The sequence below is a fragment of the Saccoglossus kowalevskii genome, chromosome 1, assembly GCF_978046115.1.
Source record: "Saccoglossus kowalevskii chromosome 1, keSacKowa6.1, whole genome shotgun sequence".
Taxonomy (NCBI): Eukaryota; Metazoa; Hemichordata; class Enteropneusta; family Harrimaniidae; genus Saccoglossus; species Saccoglossus kowalevskii.
Genome location: NC_140641.1, coordinates 21,962,513 through 21,983,278, shown reverse-complemented (window position 1 = coordinate 21,983,278; position 20,766 = coordinate 21,962,513). Strand labels below are relative to the sequence as shown.

The window sequence follows — 20,766 nt, the reverse complement described above, 5'->3', positions numbered from 1 at the left end:
ATCCTTAGAAATACAATGCTTCTATCAGTTAATAGCAATAAAGATTAGTTGTGATAACTACATTTTTGTTGCATACTACAAAAAGAAAGTTTCAATCAACCCTTGCTATTCCATTGAAGGTTTGTCATGAAAGCTATCAATACTAAATAAAAACACGTTTATCATTTTAGTTCCTAGACCCTCAGAAAGTGGTGCAATTGAGCACTTCCAGTTTGTGTTCTACCTAAGATGGCGGCCAGGTCATGTGACCTACATAGCTGGTTTTGGGGTATGCACCACAACTCATGCCCCTTTATCAGCATACAGAATGCCTAATCAATCGCAGCATTATTTTTCAAGTTAGACAGTGATTTAAAAAAACGGCGGAATAATAATAATAAACATAGCAATTACAATAGGGTTTAGCCCCATAGAGCTCGAAACCTTAATAACTTTATTGCATCCTTAGAAATACAATGCTTCTATCAGTTAATAGCAATAAAGATTAGTTGTGATAACTACATTTTTGTTGCATACTACAAAAAGAAAGTTTCAATCAACCCTTGCTATTCCATTGAAGGTTTGTCATGAAAGCTATCAATACTAAATAAAAACACGTTTATCATTTTAGTTACTAACTAGATGATTGCAGCAAAGCTGACAGCAAGAATAATCAAAATTTACTGCATGCAATGCCGATCACTTCTCTTGAAATATCGTAAAAGGGGCACAGGTGGACTGGTCAAATGCTTTCTTGAGAGGACAGTGGAAGATTTAACTGAGAAGAAGGGTATTTGCCCAAAATGTGGAAGCATCTTTGGTAGAGACGCTATAATAAAAAACAAACCTGCTGTTAAAATCGTTGGTGGTAAAGTCTATTGGAAGTAAACATGAGTGTTACTCCCCAACTCAAGGGTAAGTAGTTTGACATGGACAATTAGTAAAAATGTAGAAAATTTAAAAGCATTTGATACTCTGCTGAATGAAAAGTTACAACAAAGACAAAACAAAAAGAAGGCGTAAATGAACTTGTTTCCATATAAATATTGACTTTGTGATTTTACCATAGTGTTTGCTCTTTTAACACCAAAACTGTTGTCACCTTTCACGGAATAAACTTTTCCTGAATTTTTTTGATGATTTTGATGAAGACCTGTAGTCAATGGGAAATTCCATTGGATCAAAAATTAACAAATGAAGTATAAAAAAATACATTAAAATGTGCTAAACGTTGCACCAAAATTTAAATACCATTCTGGCAGCATTTTGCATACAGTGAGGTTCATAATTCAAAAACTGGTTTGGTTTAATACCCCAAGTTTTTTTCTTAATTTGATTATTCTTCAAATAACCAGTCACAGGAAATAACTTCCCAGACTTTTCGAAAATTCCTGTGTTCTGTCCGCAAATATACCTGGGAAGGAGAATAATGTCACTCGTGTGCATGGAAAAAACATGGCAGATATCGTATCACAACAAGTGTTTACATGTGACCAAAATAATTTGCTTACGGTGAAACTAAAATGAATTTTAATTGCATTTCATAACAATTCGACGAATTTATTTTTTGTACATTATTGTAATCACTACTGAGTAATAATCAACAATTTCAACACTTCAAAAACAAGTAAGGTATTCACTTGTGAAACGCAGCATGACCAGATTACGCTACCATATCGTGATCATTTGCTACTAAGCAATGCATTCGTGTTTGTTTTTATTTGAAACTTCTTTTAGAATATACATTTCATTACCAACAAAATTAAAAAAATAAATGCATATTGTAAAAAAATAAATGCATATTGCATTAAATATTTTTTTTGTTATCATGTTTTTTTTTTTTTTTTTATTGACTGTAATTTGTCAACATTTTGTTTGTAAACACAATAAGTTGAATAATGCGGCTTGGCTCATAATTCTTATAATTCTGGCAGCTAGGTTGCAATGATCAGTTTCAGTCAGCTCTTTGTGATTTGTTGAAAACAGATTATTTTGGTCAGCTTTCAAAAGTTGAAGACGAAATAGCAGCCGTTCAACATCAGATTGAAGAACTGTTAGACAGACAACAGCAGCTGCAGAGCAAGAAACATGACCTTGAAAGAGAGATAGCCAAGATTCAGAAAGGAGGCAGTGTTGTCTCAAAAGGTGACAAGTTTAATGGAAATGGTGAGTTCAGTTTATTTGCCTCTAGGTTAAGAATAGGCAAAGGGTTTTATATATTCTCAAATAATGTCATGGAAAGCTTCTTACAAAATGTTGGAATATAGTCCAAAACATTTCAAATGGCAGTCAGTTATCTGTTATCTTGTTCACCATTTATCCATGAAATTTGTGTGTGGTTCTTGGCTCAGAGAACGGGCCACAATTATACAATTTTGGCGAAAATTAGATAGCAGCAGCCAGATAACATATTTGATAGACATCCTTCCTTGATCAAACATTTATCTGCATTTTAATGATGTTCACAAAATTATTAACGTCAGCAAAATATTCAATTGTTTTTCTTTTTTCCCAGATTTCCCTTGGTCTAAAAAGCTGGATGAGCTGAGTAGAAGTGTGTTTAAGATTGATGAATACCGCCCTCATCAGTTGGAAGCGATGAATGCTACCCTTTCTGGCCGAGATTTGATTCTAATCATGCCAACTGGTAGTGGTAAAAGTTTGTGTTTTCAGCTGCCAGCTCTGATTTCAAAAGGTATTCACTGTTTTATCTGTTTTTAATTTGCTCTGTTACTATAACCTGACTTGGTGGCACACATGTACATTGATTTGTCATAGAAAAAATAGAACTTTTAACAAATCGCCAGCTAAAAGTTTTCACGTATAGCGATATGCTAAAGCATCATTAGTCACTGTGCAACATGTTTGAATTTCAGGTTAAATACATGTTGTGTATGTTATACGGTACCCATATCAGACACAACACAATGACTATAGCGTTTGAACTGTTCTCACTGAACAGGGTGAATTGGAAACGACATGCTCTTACAATTGTTAGCCCCTTGTAGTAAAAAAAAAATACTATAATAATGTGTTCTTTTGGAATTATTACAGAATTATGATTCTTTGGAAAAATAACCATTTTCTTTTCAAAAAGCTATATAGTCAAGGTTATATACTGAGTCAGAGTGCTAAATATATCATAAACTGCTTTATTTTTTACAAAAGACAGATTTTCATGAATTTCACAAAGAAGGGAAAACCACAAGAACATAGTGAACATTTCATAGGATCGCAAGTTACAGTAGTTATTGTGAAATTTTATTCACATGAATACCATCAAATTATTACGGAAAAAACAATGTCAGTGAAATTTAAACTGTTTACAATACCGGTATGTTATATTGAGTGAAACCTATCTAAATCTGACACCAAAGGGACTGAGAAAATTGTTCAGTTTATTTAAATATTTAATGTATTGAGAGCGATTCTACAGTAAAACCAATTTAACCCAATCACCAAAAAACAAGGGAAATTGTTCTGTGTATTTTGTGCATCGATGAAGCTACAAAAGTGTTTATTTTAGACAGGCTGTTGGCCATTGTGTAGAGAACCATTTTGAAAGAAAACTAAACCCAATACGACACCTGCCTAATTTATATCATGGCTTGTACATTTCTCCTCGTAGGAATCACTTTGGTTGTATCTCCTCTGGTATCGTTGATGGAGGACCAACTGATGTCATTGGACATGTGCGGTGTAAACGGTGCTTTACTTAATGCAGATAGTACGAAGGAACATAAGAACTACGTCCACAAATGTATGATCGATCCACACTCTCAGGATCTCAAGATTCTCTACGTTACCCCAGAGAAGATCGCAAAAAGTAAAATGTTCATGTCGAAACTGGAAAAAATGTACAAAGCAGGAAAGTTTGCACGTATAGTTATTGATGAAGTACATTGCTGCAGTCAGTGGGGGCATGATTTCAGACGTGGTGAGTATGTCTACTGTTGATGTATTGATCATGTTGCCTTTACCACTCATGTGTACATGTTGTTACAGACAAGAAAATACACATTTTCATTTATTTGTCATGGTGACAAGAACATATCAATCATTTGAAAAAGTTGAATTGATATCTACAAATTTTGTGTAATTTGTCATTTCATGTTTGCCCTATGCATTCATCACTTTAGGTCACACTTTTTTTTTTGTCATTGGATCACCCATTTACTGCATTCAGACCATGCAGTTATTGCATTTCTTCCATGGACATACTGCAAATTTACATTGCCAAAACCTAAATACTATGCTCATTCATGTTTTCCAGTTCAAATCAAAATTGATCTAATTGCCATTCTCTGATATAATGCTCACATAGTATTAAACAAGGATGCTGTCTGTGATTTGTTCATTGCATGTTGTAGTATTACTTTTGTTTTGTTTGCATTTAGATTACAAAGTCTTGGGAATACTCAAACGCCAGTTTCCCGAAGTACCACTGTTAGGTCTTACAGCAACTGCCACTCAACACATATTAGATGATGTAAAAAATCTACTTAATGTTCCATACTGTATGACAATGAGAGCATCATATGATAGACCTAATTTATATTATGAGGTAAGCAACTATATGTATAGTACAGACAGACTCTACTGAATAGATCATTTTTCGTTCATGGCAAGATCCCACATTATGAATGAAATTAAACATAAAAACAGGAACAGGCAAAGGTCTTCGTGACATCAAAACATCACGTGGGATACTCGAAAGAATATACGCTTTACACATTTGATGATGGTTAATTTTGGTGAAGTAAGGGTATATATCACCACCATGTTGCCCTCTGAATAATAAACATTTCAACATTGAGCTATTATTTGATTTTTGCGGCAAACGTTTGATCATTGCCTTTCAAAACTATGCAAGTTTCCGCAGTGGATGGAAAATAACTTATTAACCTGAAAAACACAGGAATGTATGCCAATATATGCCATATAATTTGTATCTTGAATAAAGTATGTAAGATTCAATACATTTCGTTCATGAACTTCTGTTATGAAATGCACTATAACAAACATATTTTCATGCTATCAAATTATGTATTGTTTCAGGTACAAAGGTAATCTTGTTTGTGTTTAATTTGTGCAGGTCAGAAGAAAACCCAAAAAACATGAAGAATGCGTTGCAGAAATATCAAAATTACTGAATGGAAAGTTCAAAGGTCAAATAGGTACATGCCCTCGTTTGTCTTTAGATTCGTAGTTGCTGTAATAGTTCTCTATTTAGTAGGCATCATGATTTCATTAATTTAAGAATGATTTTGCAGTTGTTATTTGTAGAGATGATGATTTGTTTGTTATTTCGCTCGGACTAGTATGTGACATATTTTGTTGTAAGAATAACTAATGTGCATTATATGACAAGTGTGCGTGAACAATTTAAATATTTACCTGGGATAGGCAGTTTTCTGATATTATCTGTTCCAATTAAAATCTGCCTGTCTGGGCCATGTATAAGGATTCCTGCCAATACTTGTTATAGTAATTTTAGAATCGACAATACTAGAATTTACCATTCCATAAAGATCCTTATCTGATTCAATCCAAATCAGATAAGAATTCATTCAAACATTCAAATTTTCCTTTACTTGTGGTAAACTATGTCACTAACATTTACCGGTACTTGTTCAAGATTATTGATTATTGGAAGCTATATCATGTGACGAAACCCATGTGAACATTACAGCACAAACTGATTTTAGTTATCATATCAGACTTTTATCTCTTATTTCATTATTACTACAAGCAGGACAAAGATATATATTACATGTAATAAGATTATCACAAGAATACTGCAAAGTATGCAATCAGGCAGTGCGGGAATTCACTTTGTGGTATTCTTATATTATCAAGTCTATTCACTGAGAATTATGTTTGCTGTCTCTAGGAATTATTTACTGTTTCTCGCGCAAAGACTGTGAGACCATAGCCGCTGATTTGAGAAAAGGTGGCATTGAAGCACTGCCATATCATTCTGATATTGACTCCAGTAGAAGAAGTCAAATACATAGAGCATGGGCTAAAGAAACCATACAGGTAGAGAACTTATCTTTTATTCAAAGGAATTGTTATATTCAAGGATTGCGTTAATCCCATATTTTGCTTCCAGGATCCCCAGTATTAAAGGAACCCTCACTTTAGAACAAAAAATGATCCTAGTAGCTCACGGAATATATTGCCAGTTCCAGTTTATTTTCTGTTTGAGACTCGCTATACAAAGATGTCGTTGCAATCCCTCGTTACTTTGTATTTGAACAACATCTTTTTGTAATGATAATTAACATGCATTGAATCGAATCAAAAATACTAAAACATATATATCAAAGGATTTGCTTTTTAAATTACTGTGACTCATGACTGCCATTCACTTCTTTGATGTATTTTGCATAGGTTGTCGTAGCAACTATAGCCTTTGGGATGGGAATCGATAAACCAAATGTTCGATTTGTAATTCATCACACTATGAGTAAATCTGTTGAAAACTACTACCAAGAGAGTGGCAGAGCTGGTGAGTGTATTTATATATGAATTTAAACTTATCAGCTTACAAATGGATTTGTTTACTGACCAACCGTTTAAGCAGTATAATTTCTTGAATATTTTTTCAAAAACATTTGTTTATTGTCTTTTCTTCAGGTCGTGATGGATTGCCTGCTTACTGTATCCTATTTCTTGGCTTTGGTGATATCTTCCGTCAAAGTACCATGGTTTTGACAGAAACACAGACGGCTTTAGATAATTTGTATAATATGGTGCGATATTGTACAAACATAGAAAGGTAATAAATTCTTACTAATATATTGTTTTTGAGTTTGTTCTTTGAGTACCCCTTTACAGGTTTTTTTCTAGAAAAAAAAATGCAAGTGAGAACACTGCAATTCAGTGGTGCCACCAAGGGGGGGAGATAGGGTTCTCCCTACCAGGGTGTGGAGTTTTTGATAATTCTAAGTTAAAATAGAGCATTCTATGACTTCTATGGGGCCAAAATTACTATCAGATGGGTCACAGTTGAAGACTGTGGCCACATGTGATCCCTGGTCAATGAGAATTTTATGGTTGCCAGAGGATCTGCTCCCCAGGTAAGGGGGTGCATGGCCATGGCATGAGGGCGCTGCACCCCTGTTCCCTTGTTTAAAAAAATCCCTGCCTTTAGTTTCAAGTTATGTGTCAAATTGCTTTTGTGTTCTTAGGTGCAGGAGAAGTTTAATTGCAAGACACTTTGGTGAAAGCTGGGATTTCAGTCAGTGTAGTGGGATGTGTGATAATTGTAGACTTAAGAGAAAATCTGGTAAGTGAATACGTGGAACCCACTTTTAACCCTCTGAATGTCAACGTCAACATTTTTTCACAGCACGGACCTGCGTATTTTCCATATTATCAATTATCAAGGTCTGTAGTGAATGAAAAATTATGGCTATTTGGTTCAAAACTGGTTACGAAGAAATTTATGATGTTTGAAGGCTCATGTACTCAAAAAATTAAAAATTGATGTGGCAGTCTGAGCAGCAACTAGAGATAATGGTATATATGTACAATATTTAACATATATTAAATAATGATTTCAAATTCATGTACTATTATAGGTTAATTTGGGTCAACAAAACAGAAAACTAACATTTGCCCATTCTATTGTATGTGGCACCTGACTTCACCTTTATGTGAAATTTCAAATGAGGCACAGTTTTTAACCTGACACACCTAATGAATGAAAACCCCTTTTTAGGCATAAAATGAACATTTAGCTTTCATTGAATACCTGCAATACTCTAATATCAATGGCTTTAATGTTATCCATCGATACAAATAATTTGAAAGCTTTTAAGGATAATGCCCCCCCACCCCACCCCGATGCATGTATAAACAATCAATTGATAAGCTACAGCAAGACGTTATAGTCAAGTAATCTTGAATGTATGTTTTAATGTTTGATTTGTGTATATTGCAGAAGATAGCAGCTGTGCATTGACACAGAATAGAGATATTACCGGACACTGTCAGACACTCTATACTATCTTGAACAAAGCGGCATCACAAGATAAAAAACTAACAGCAAATAAATTAGTTGATATATGGATGAAGAGAGGACCATCTGCTGAACTACGAATCAAAGGTAGGTGGAGTGCCAATTTGTATTATCATCATCAGAAAAAGTGAATGAAATATAATAATCTTACAATGTTTTGAAAATTTATATATTCCTTGTTATTTCATGTGATATATGCAGTGGCACAAAGGTGAGATTGTTATACATGCCTCTAAATGCTTAGGGAACTTTATGGTGTCTGCATATAAAAGCAGCATTATGAGGAGAATATAGTCCTCAGTTTACAATCTATTTGTTTCTCAACTATATTAGTATGCAACACATTTTTTGTACAAATTGCAGAATCAAGAGCTTCTGCAAGTACACATGTTGTTACATTCTGCTAGATTACTGTTTAATTTTGAGTCTATGCATGAGGAGTCGGTGATTATCACAGAAGCCATCAGGCCAACATGATTCATAATATTCACTTTTAGGTTTTAATAGTCAATAGAATTGTGGTGCAGTTTATAACAACATTTAAAGACATACATGTACTTCCATTGTATTTTCCTCTATGGAACCACTACGTATTTTCTCTCTTTTCTCAATATATTTTAATTATTTTGATGTGTAGAGCTTAAAGTTGTTACTGTTTGGGATCTAACAGGCATGTGGTTCACCCAGAAAATTCTGGTGGTGATCATTGCTTTAGTTTTACTGTAGCCCATTATTTTAGTGAGTTTGCAACAGTTTTCTGCTATCGTACACAAGAAAATTTGATAGCTTGTTGGTGAATACATTTGTAGGTGGCCTACAGGTGGTAACTGGCAACCATTTTAGATTAGTAATATTAAGCCAATCATTAGTAGCATTGACACCTTTAGGAAAAATATGTGGCTGTGATGATTTGAGGCTATGGTTTAGTTTAGTTATTTGCATAATGATATTGATATATTGTATGGAACATCTGGTAAGTATTTAGACTCAGTTCCAGGCCTAGCAGTTGAGCAATAAACATCTTAGTTACAAGTGCTCCTCTCCAGTGCGTTATTCTCCTCCTGGGTTTGGTGGCCAATACTTACTTGGTTCACGCTACCTTGAGACTTCTGTTCTCAGTTTACAGTAAATATGTTTGTAATCTCCTAAAAGTGCAATTATAATATTGTTCATGTTATTGCAGATCAGAAGGCTCCATTTGTGACTGACGCAAGATGTGAAGACATTGTATGTCATCTGTTATTGGAAGGATATTTACGGGAAGATTATCATTTCACACCTTACACTACTATAAGTTATGTTCAACCTGGAACCAAAGAGAAACTGGTTACATCTATGGGGAAAAGTATAGAATTGACCCTCAGGACAAAAGAACAAAAGGTCTATGACCTGCCAGATTTAGTGTCAGAGGTGAAAGTTCAAAAGAGGTCAGTTGATGTTAAACCATCAGAAGCATCAGGCTGTATTGTGATATCAGACGACGAAATGGATTCTGGTTACCCACAATCCTTTTTGCTCTCTAGTGTTGAAAATGAAACTGAGATTATTAAAGATGAGCATATCGTTTCCATGGGAATGGGTCAATCTTCAAAAAGTAGCCTCGTCACTGACGATTTGAAGAAGAAGAAGAAAAAACGGAAAGGTCTTGAAGTCAGAAAGACAGACAGCAGTCAAACATCTAAAAGCATCATTACCAAGAAGGATAAAACTAAAGTTAGAAGGAAGAGAAAAAGTTCTGATGAAAGTGATTTAAATAAATCTAAAAAACAGAAAAATGGAGTCTCTTCCCCATGTGGAGTGCCTAAAGAGCAGACATGTAGTAGATTATCTGTGAATACCAGTCAGGATGATAGTGGGAATTCAGAAGACGAGTTTGCAGAGATCAGAGCGGTCTACACACAACAACTGGAAAAAATAAATAAAATAAAAAAGTGAAGCCAAAAAAATATATACCGGTATACTGTGGAATACTTTATTTTCGCTGGAATTAATTTTTGCTGAAAAGGCTTTTTGGGTGTTTTGTATGGAATTTATTTTCACTGAGTTTTGATGAGTTTAATGTGAAATATAGGAAAAAAAGTATATTTGCTGGATTTTATTTTCACGGAATCATCCCTCCAGCGAAAATAGCGAAAATAAATTCCAAGCGAAAATTAAGTATTCTACAGTATAACAGATTTTGAAAAAAATAATTTCCTAAAATCTTATTTAATCCATCTCAGGTTATGGTAAGCAAGTTCTTTTGAATGAACATGTAAATTCTAGTTTCTGTATTTCAGTAGCCTAATTTTCTTTTACGTGGCTGTTATATTTTGTTCTATTTTAAAAAAGTTTTGTTTCATTGTATAGTAATGAAATAATGTTTTATGCATATTAATTAGCTAATTTGCATCTTGACCTATTGCATTCTCACTATTGATATTTTACAAGATTTTATCACAGGAAAGTTCCTCATAAGCCTTGTGAATTTGTTGAATATTGAAGGTATGAGTAAATATCATGAAGCAGTGATTTAGATGCTCAACAGACACCAATATGGCAAATAATTAGAAATGTCTAAAGTCGCTTGTTGCCATTTTTGACAAAATTTCCTGAGCTAATTTAGAGACAACTGAACACCTGTGAAATATATGTTATTAAGTGTTCTCATATTCATCCTAAATGAATTGATATATTGATTTATTTTGATAAAAAGTTATAAAAAGTCTGATTGCTTTAATACTATACATATTGTTCATTTTCGAATGATATCTTCTGTTCTTTAATTGCAATGTGTATTGATAACAGCGGAGCTATCTCAGCCGACAGGCTGCTAGTTTATGTTGAATGAGGAGTATTTGCTCACTGCTAAGAGTACGTCAAAGTGTGAAACACCATTCTTTGACAGTTAGACACTGATGTATACTTTGTAGCATCCTCATAATAACCTTGTACAGACATATCCAAGTAAATGCTACGTCATATTTTTCTCTTATGAACTTTATTTTTTTTTTTTTGTGGTATTATGAACAGTTTTCAATCAAACATTTTGTAATTAACGCGCAATACATTGTATACATAGCATAGTATAGCATGTGTCCTGAAAAAAATCTTATTATGTATAATCACAGGTCTCACCTCTGATTCATTAAAAAATGCTAAATAATTGTCCATGTTAATTTGAAAAAAGTGGTGATATTAAATTCTCTGTTTTTCTTATTTTCTCAGTGCTAACGGTTTTGAGTACTTGGAAAACTGTCTTATAAATGTCTGATCAGTTATGTAGGAAGGCAGGTACCGAAACATGTACGCTGGTAACCATGTTTTGAAAAGGCCTCCAACTAGGTAACGATCTTTAGGATTAGTATCCCATACTGCATTCAACATTGCCATGACAACAGGACTTCCATCGCTATAACAACTATCTAAATCACGTTTGCAATTCTCCACATGGCTGTCGATGTAGCCTTTTCCGTAGTCTTTCTTGACGTTATCATCGGCGTTGTCCCAAAGTTTGTTTGCGACCTCTTTCATTTCATCCACTCTATTCAAACCAATGTTTGTAGCTCTTCCATATTGCCCAGGTTCAATGGCACATACCTGTAAGATAGATGTATAATAAAGTTTGATAGGAATGGCCCAGAATGGCTAATTTCGTAAAACATCGTGTATTAATGTGATAATTGGCTTACTTTTACGCCCCATTGTTTCATTTCACATCGCAGTGCATCTGTGAATGATTCCAATGCATACTTAGTCATGCAGTAGGGTGCATTCGATGGGATGGTCCATAATCCTGATATACTGCTCATTATAACAACACGTCCTGTAGAAAAATAAAATTTGTGAAAATAAAATTACTGAAACACAAACTAAACTGGAATCATAGTTAAACTCTGGTCACCTTGCTCTTTGTTATATAATATTATTTCCTTTTTCAAAGGTTGTTGCAATATGAATATGTATTGTCATAATTCATTTTGAATACAAACAAGTTGAAGGATTTTAAGTTTTATAAAAGCTCCATAATTGCCTACTACCCCGTAAAATCTGTATTAGAAGCCGCATCTCTAATAGAAGTCGCACCCATTATTTTTGAATAATTGAGAATAAAAAATTCACCATTTCTCATACGTGTAGATGCTCTAATAGAAGCCGCATCCCCTCTGTTGCATTGTATCATTTTAATAGAAGTCGCAGCTTCTAATACAGATTTTACAGTAATAGCTAAGACAAATTCTTGCGAATTTTGATTTTCAAAATTTATATACTTCGAAGCAGAAATGTTTTGTCGATTGAATTGTTTTATCAAATACAGAATCCAAATTTTTTAGTACAATTTTCCTATTCTATGCAACATGTTTCCTGTTATGTATTTTTGCATTATTTTTGTTTTGATAACTTTGGACTAAACAAGCATAATTTTCTATTGGCTTCAGATCTTGATCAAACGTCTGGCACCCAAAGGGTTATACATAGAAGTACATACTTATATCAATTATCTGACATCTTGTTTTCTGTTAAGATAATTTATGTATTTTTGCCCGTAACGTCAAAGATGGAAGGAAAAGGTATATTAAGGGGAAAATTTCTGTCCGGCGTTGTCATTAATAATTGTTATAACTTTACTAATTCTAATCCAAACTTGGTCACCTTATTCAAGTTCATCAGTATAAAGTCTTTCCTTTGTATGAATAAAAGATGTCCTGTATGAAAATATCATACAAAAATTCAGAAAATCTGATAAAAAGAATGTTGACTGTTTCTACTTGACTGATCACTGGTGATACACATTCAAAGGTCACTGATCCCAGTGGAAATATGCATTGTTGACTGTGTTCAATGAAGCAAATCATTTATCTTGTAATAATAATACCCTTGGTAATGTATCTTCCAAATCCAATAGTAATACTAGACTGGGTTTTCAATGTCAACTCATGGAGAAAATTGTTTTATCTTTGATGATATGGGCAAGGTAAAAATCATTATTGCATTGATACAGAAGCTGCTGTAATATTGTTTTTCGTTAGTCCCTGTTCAGTCATATGGGGATGTGTGTTTTAACTTGTGTCTCTGACAAGCCTGGTCTGCTCACATTCAAACTTCACAAATACATCCCTTATCTTGTACAACATATTTAAAAATTAGAGTGTAACATTTTTTCCTAATTTTAAAAGAGGCCTTTTTCTAGTGGCAATACACAGGATTCGAACCAGGTTTCCTTAAAATAGTGTGGTAGTTAGATAAGATGGTGAGTTGTGAGGGAAATTGTAGCAAGTGGTTCATAATTGCGCATGCATTTCTTTAACCCTTATGTGACCAGGGAAATTTTAAAGTACATGTGGCTGATTGAGGTTAAAAAGAGTACATTCTTAAAAATAAAAACAAATCGATCTTACATAAAAACTTGTAGTTTAAAATAAGAACACGTTTTGTATTGTATATCACATTAGTTAGAAAACTGAGAATAGATTAAGGGGGTTCTCTGGCAGATAACAACCACGATACTAGCAGCTCTTGCTTAACCAGAATAAGTTACTTTGGAAAAGTGTTTTTTTACTTACCCTGGTGTCGTCTTATATGCCGTAAACATGCCTTGGTAACACGTACAGTTCCATAAACGTTAACTTCGGCTAATCGTTTGAACATTTCCAGTGGTGCAAACTCGATATCCCCACACTGAAAGATACCGGCATTATTGACAACTGCCCACAGATCTATTAGATAGCAAAAACAAAAATATCTGTTACATCCATCGTGGATGTTGCCAAATTATGCGTGAATACCTGTTTAGTGCGTACCAACAAAAATTAGTTGTTAAATGTCACCAGTTTACAGCTGTCTGTGGCAATGCTTCATATCTCTGACTCTTCACGCTTGGGAATTGAATAGGGTCCAAAATTGTAAATTTATAGAAAATTGGTACAAATCATAGAGAATTCTGAGTAATTGATATTGCAATTCATCTCCCCACCATTCTATCTTGAAAAAGCATGATTTTGATGATTTGTTTTTGAAACAATCTATATCCATTCATTTAATACATTTTAGCAAAATCGGCTGTCATAGTTACCATGTGTCCGCTTTCTTAATGTTTCTTCAACTTGCTGCATCGCCATGGCAACTGATTCATCGGATGAGATATCAAGTGGTACAATGACTACCCTATGTGAACATTTTGCTTGAAGCTTCTTGGCACCTTCACCATCTACGGTACAAATAAATAGTTGTAGGACATTTTTTTTTTTTTGCAGTGTTGTGCGTGTTTGGTATAAGATAAATACCAATACAGTGTGGCTGCATATTGCATGTCAACAATCAATCAATCAATCAAACAAATAATATCTTTTAGAGATAGTCCGTATTGAAGGGCATATGACCCATTTTAACTTCATTTGTAAATGTATATTACCCAGAATGCTACACACTTGCTAAGACAGTGAATGGGATCGTAATATAATTTGCCAAGATGTCCCTGTATGAACGCACGTACGTCCCTACGGTTACAGTAATATTACATGAACAAACTGCCCATGTACACCTACCGGGATACAGACAGCCGGCGAACACCGTTGAGAACCTAAACTCGTCTAATTTCTTCACCAATTCATGACCAAAACCGGTATCACAACCCGTGATCAGTACTGCCTTCTTTATCGGTGTGACTACGCCGTAACTAACTAAGCCGAAAGTCCGGTCAGGTAGCAAACGAATACACGCGTACGCGGCAATCACGGCGAAAATAACGGCAAGACATTTTGGTTGAACGCCATCTCCAAGAGTTGTTGAGAAATGCAGAAACGTTGGTACTGTTACAAACAGTAGCGCAATGAAAATAAGTTGGTTGACCGAAGCCATTTGTTATTGTGATCACAAAGCTGCTGAATAAACTTTAACCTACAATGAACTTTGTACTGCGGGCAGCTGTTGTATTTGCTTTATAATACACGTCTACCTGTACTACCAATGTTTGAATATCGTATATACAAAATTCATGGATCATTGCATGTATTACGTATCATGTTTTGTCTGAAGTTGGTTGAACTGTAAACAGCATTGAAGTAAAGTTCTGCAAGTCATGTATATTTATAAATGAATTTTGTAAGACGGAATAGTAACAGTCTGATTATATTATAGCGGGAATCAAGAGTTTTTGAAAGTTACCTTCTTATTGTTGTAATATCCCGGGTGGACAGTTGGCTGGTCGTTGCGTTGTTAATTTCGCAGAGAAACTTGAAAGGGAATACTTTTCGAAATTCGAAAACTCAAAAAAATATATAGTTTTTTAAAAGACTGACAGCTACTGATAAGTCAAGCAGGGGACAAAACAACGAGAAAGTGTGTTGGCAGTGGCAAACTTCCACCTGAACGAAACAAGTCAAGAAACGTTCGCGCAGAAGAAAGGGAATCTTCTCGGTGGTTCTCCAAAAGTCCTCATTTTATCAAAAACAGGGGGGTAAATTTGTATTTAAAAATCAGTGGAAAGGGGTTTTGATTTTGCAGAGCACTCATTTGTCCTACCTATATCAACCAAGGGCCACCCTCCGGGAAGTGTAACACTATTTTCGAAAACTGCTGGTGACTTTCTGTGGGTGTGAACCTGGCACGTAGCCAATGGTATTGCCAGTTGATTTTTGTTTCCTTTTCTATGCAGGGTTGAATCTCTGTCACTATATATAAGGTAAAATATTAACATGAGTAGATGTGTTCAACGTAACCAAATAATTATTAAAATTTGGACAGATGCATTATTTCCAGTAATAAAATAAATTAGCAGGTATTAACTAAGTTACGGAGTTATAAGTTCATGTTGGATGTGGGTCTTTGAACACACTACGTTACCGACTACCGTGCAGTCATTGGGTCACTAAATAATCATCTCAGACTAATTATCGGGATATATATCTGGATGTTTGAAAATCCCATCTGTGAAATATCGGTCACCGGAAATTTAAAGTCCGGTTATAATACAGACACGAAAGAGCAAACAGAGAACCTCGTGGGGAATGTTATGTGTTCTTAATAAAGTCAAGTTAAAGAAACGACTATTGAAAATTTAAATCATACTTAAAATAATGATGGAGAATTGTCAACATCGGCCACATACCTACAATGAGATGGATGGGCTTTGCATGAATATGTATGGGGTAATAACTGCAGCGCATATTAGGATTGTTTTTGATTGGTTTGTATGATACAGAAATGAGCGGCATTGGTAGAGGTATTATCCAAAGCACACGTATGATGCCTGCGTTATACAGCGTTAATGGTTGATCCGATATCAAAATAAAAAAACTTGTTATTTTGTTTTATTTTCTTCAGTGTCGCAGGTTTTGCGTACTTCGAATACTGCCTTGCAAATATGTGGTCAGTTAAGCACGACGGCAAGAATCGAAACATGTACGCTGGTAACCACGTTTTAAAAAGGCCCCCAACTAGATAATGGTCTTTAGGATTAATATTCCATACTGCGTGCAACATCGCCATGACAACGGGACTGGGATCAACTATCCAATTCACTTTCTAATTGTCTACGTGGCTGTCGATGAGGTCTTTCCCGTAATCTTTCTTTACGCTATCCCGGGACGCTATCATCGGTGTTGTTCCAAACTGTTGAAGTTTGTACGCAATCTCTTTGAATTCGCTCCATCTATTCATTCCGACTTGCGTAGCCCTGGAATATTGACCGGGTTCAATATCACATACCTAAAGGCAATAATGTAATACATGAATGGGGTTGTAGGAATTTACAAGAAAGGACGCAATCTTTTAGCGAAAAATCTATGATATTTGGCTTACTTTTAAGCCCCATTGTTTCAAGTTCATTTCGAATCGTAAGGCGTATGTGAATGATTATACTGCATACTTTGTCATGCAATACCCGACACTTGCTGGGATGGTCCATATTCCCGATATACTGCTTACATTAACGACATGACCTGTATAAATATGTTCATACAAACACAATCACGAGAATTCAATTTGTAGTTAACTTGAGACTAATATGTGTGTGTGTGCCATTCAGTTCATTTTCTCATGGAATATTGACAAATGTCAGTAAGAAACAGCATTAAAACGGGTGTGTCAATCAGTTGTATTTGAATAATAATTATAATGTCTGTCTATGATGTTTAGTGCGTATTACATAATATTGTTCTCCCGAAAATGCGCACACAAACAATTTACGATCCCCGATTAGTCCCAGGTGGTATTGGAACTACTTTTCTAATAGGTACTGTGCCAATGCGCTTTCCTGCCATGCACGTGTGACAGATCTGGTCACTATAATCAGCCGAATCAAGATCAGTCAGTGATTTAGCCTTCAAGTCAATGGTCACCGTCCCTCGGGAAGGTGCAATGGTGTAGGTATAATGCCCAACCGTGCTTACATTGACAAGGTATGTATCTCTCGCCTAAATATGCAATTTTTCCCTGGAGTAATTTGTACATAAGATTGCACGCTTTGATAATATAACAAATACCATACTAGCAGTTACAATGCACTGTGTATTTTAGACAATTTATAAAGCACGGGCCTGTGGTTTCCATCCTGTCGCCGCTGTACCGTACCTTTGTTCCTTCTTATATGCCGTAAACACGCCTTGGCAACACGCACCGTGTCATATAAATTCACTTCTACTAATCGTTTGAATATTTCAATTGGCGAAAACTCGATATCGCCGCATACAAATATACTGGCATTGTAGACAACTGCCCACAGACCTGTTATAATAATAAGCACATATTTTTACGATTTGTCGCATCATGCACTCCTAATTGTTATATGTTGCGTAATTCTATTCTTATTTTATATTTCACATATAAGCTCTACGTCGTTTTGCTTAATTGGCTATCCGACAAAAATATACAGCACGAATTTTACCATGTGTCCTATTTCTTAACGTTTCTTCTACTTTCTGCTTTGCCATGGCAACTGATTCGTCAGATGCTACGATGACTACCCTATGTGAACATTCTGCTTGAAGCTTCTTGGCACCTTCCCCATCTACAAATAAATAGTTGCATTTCGGTCAAGAAATGTGGCTGGATACCTTGTACAAATCTATGCATATGAAGTAGCTTCATTATTTTGTATATTAATTAATTAAGAAAGACAAGTATGTTACGGGATCATTTGTTGCCTTTTGTTGTATAATACTAGTACTGTACTTGGATATCATACAAAGCACCAATAGGATTTCGTATTTCTGATAATTGTTGCGTATTAAGGATTTAAACATTGGTTGACGTGAAAGCAGACAAAGAAAGGCCGAGACGCGATCATCTAAGTCAAACGTCCCGTGCAATACACAGGTTATTCGTGTGACGACGTTTTCAATAATCGGAAGGTTATCCCTTGGACAAACATTGGCATGGCATAGTAACTTTTAGAGATAGTCGTCGTCGGGCCACGCATGCGCAAGATATATGGGTCTCATATAAACATATAAACATAGATGGCGACTCTGACTGTTGCGCAGATCGACGAGTACTAACTGAGACTGAGACGTTTCCAAGCTTTAATTTTAGGTGGTTGGAAGGTATAGAAGGAGTTACCAGTGGTATTCAGAGAAAGTCGCGCCCATGTTGAACCTCATACTTTCCATTTTTCCACGTGATTTCCATTTTAAGAGTGTATTGGGTTGTGGGAAAATCTATGTTTATCAACACAAATGTAGCACTTGCGCAGCGCGACGACCACCGCGCTTTATTAAAGGACCTAGTATGCTTATGTAGCAACTTATAGAGATATTCAAATCACAGATAATTTTACGTTTTACCCCTGTTGCTTTTCGTACAGACCCAAGTGCATTTCACCACATTCACATATTGTTGGACCTAGGTAATATGTCTTGATCATTCATTTCAAGATTATTGAAGGAAATTGTTATTGTTGAAAATGAGTGTAAAAATTTAGTTATAGCGTGCAGAAGTGAGTTTCATGTACACCATGTGATGGTTGGAACATTGTAGTTTACTGGTATATCCATATTTCCTCTGGTACGACAAAGCAATCTTCTTTCAATGCTGCTCCGAAGACACATACTCGTGATGGGGTGCTTTGTTGCTCAATTAGATATACATGTATATATATCACGGGACATAGTATTTTGTACAGAAATAAAAAAAAATGGTTTTGCGATCATACTGGCGTCAGTACTTACTATCATTTACATGTCATCGCAATGTGAATATTCAATATTTTACATTACTACCTTACAAAAATTGTAAAAAATGATAGAGAATAAACAGAGATGGAAATCTTCATCAACTAATTTCATTTAGTATATGGGAAACCTAATGATTTACCAAGAAATTCATTAATCCAATGGTACCATTCTCGAACCTGTTCCTCTTAAGGTAGAAGCCTACTCATAAATTAAAAAACCCAGAATTTATTCATTTTGCAATAAATTGTACTCCAAGGCAATATAAGGATATTGACCTAAAAAAAGTTGGGGGTCACCAGCCTTTTTTTCGAGAAATTAATGGTTGTAGTATTTTAGTGGAAAGTCGCCATTTTGACACAACACTTTTACCACAGGTTCCTATGGCAGAGATATTATGCAATATCTCAAAATCTAGCCTGGTGACATAGGCTGAAAAAATCATATATTGTTAATGATGGAGTACCTTTTGTTGTTCTGAATTATTAAAAAAATCTGGGTTTTAAACAGTGTCAAAAAATCCATTTTTTCTTTAACATTATGTTCTATGGAACTGTTCTAAAAATAGCAATTTTTAAGAAATATTGGAACACGTTTCTCAAAAAGCATAACTGTAACACACAAAATAATGCTATTTCATTATACCATGGAACATTAGCTTCATGATTGTACATAATAAACTAATGAACATTGTCATGCGATTTATGACCAATTTTGTCAAAAATTATGACTAGGCTTCTACCTTAATGTGAATACTGCTAACCTACCCGGATACAGACAGTCAGCAAACACCATTGAGAACATAAACTCTAATTTCTCCAAAACCTGCATCACGACCCGTGACCAGAACCGCCTTCTTTAACACCTGCTAATCTCCACCTTGGCAGCAAGAAAATACACACGTATGTGAAAATCACAGCGAAAATAACGACGAGACATTTTGCTTGAACACTATCTCCAAGAGTTGTTGAGAAATGCAGAAACGTTGGTACTGTTACAAACAGTAGCCCAAGCGCAATGAAAATAACCTTGCTATCCCGGGCCATTTCCTCTCAATAAAAACCTGCTTTCAGTTGCAAAATGTTGAACTTAGCAGTGAACTTTGTACTGCAACTATATGCCTAAATATGTTTATCTATTTAAAGGATATCCACGTGGCTACGCATATACTAGTATATCCTTCACAAATCCACTATTGCCATGTTGGATTAGAAGTGCACTTAAATCATCGTGACATGTGACATGTACTTAGTCATTTAATGTAGTCCATTCAACACTATTCTATAGGGGAGGATGCCTACGAGAGGATGTATATGACTGTTTTTGCGAGAGCCCACTCTGGTTAACTTAGACATCAACTAATACAAGTTTTTTTTTTTATGATCCAAATCTTGTTCTATGTACTAAAGTAATGCAAATACAGTTGTAACGCCTTGTGGCCTGCAGTGTTGTTGGAACTACTATTATTATTACTATTATGTAATTAATATAAGATTTCAAACTCATCATTCTTCTTTGAATAATTATAGCCATTTAGGGGTCAAAGCAGAGATATATTGCCATATGCATGGCAACAGTTACCGTTTCTGAAAATTTGGTATTTTTGTTGCA

General features: G+C 35.0%; 2 protein-coding genes and 1 pseudogene across 2 annotated transcripts; 1 reads left to right on the top strand and 2 right to left on the bottom strand.

Annotated features, from left to right (window-relative positions):
* Nucleotides 1-1,434: 1,434 nt before the first annotated feature.
* LOC100368520 (ATP-dependent DNA helicase Q1-like) lies at nt 1,435-11,206 on the top strand. The gene is made up of 12 exons (XM_085496861.1): nt 1,435-1,491; nt 1,914-2,145; nt 2,495-2,674; nt 3,608-3,916; nt 4,377-4,543; nt 5,075-5,156; nt 5,873-6,021; nt 6,376-6,493; nt 6,622-6,763; nt 7,176-7,273; nt 7,931-8,095; nt 9,192-11,206. Exons 1-12 carry the CDS (start codon nt 1,435-1,437, stop codon nt 9,941-9,943), a joined length of 2,451 nt encoding a protein of 816 aa, XP_085352987.1. The 3' UTR covers nt 9,944-11,206.
* On the bottom strand, nt 10,972-14,888 carry LOC100368371 (D-beta-hydroxybutyrate dehydrogenase, mitochondrial-like). Its single transcript, XM_006815702.3, has 5 exons — nt 14,533-14,888; nt 14,061-14,195; nt 13,552-13,704; nt 11,680-11,813; nt 10,972-11,587 (listed from the first exon to the last, which is right to left on the bottom strand). Exons 1-5 carry the CDS (start codon nt 14,843-14,845, stop codon nt 11,204-11,206), a joined length of 1,119 nt encoding a protein of 372 aa, XP_006815765.1. The 5' UTR covers nt 14,846-14,888; the 3' UTR covers nt 10,972-11,203.
* A 1,352-nt stretch (nt 14,889-16,240) lies between these two features.
* Nucleotides 16,241-20,201, bottom strand: LOC102803757 (D-beta-hydroxybutyrate dehydrogenase, mitochondrial-like; annotated as a pseudogene).
* Nucleotides 20,202-20,766: the final 565 nt, after the last annotated feature.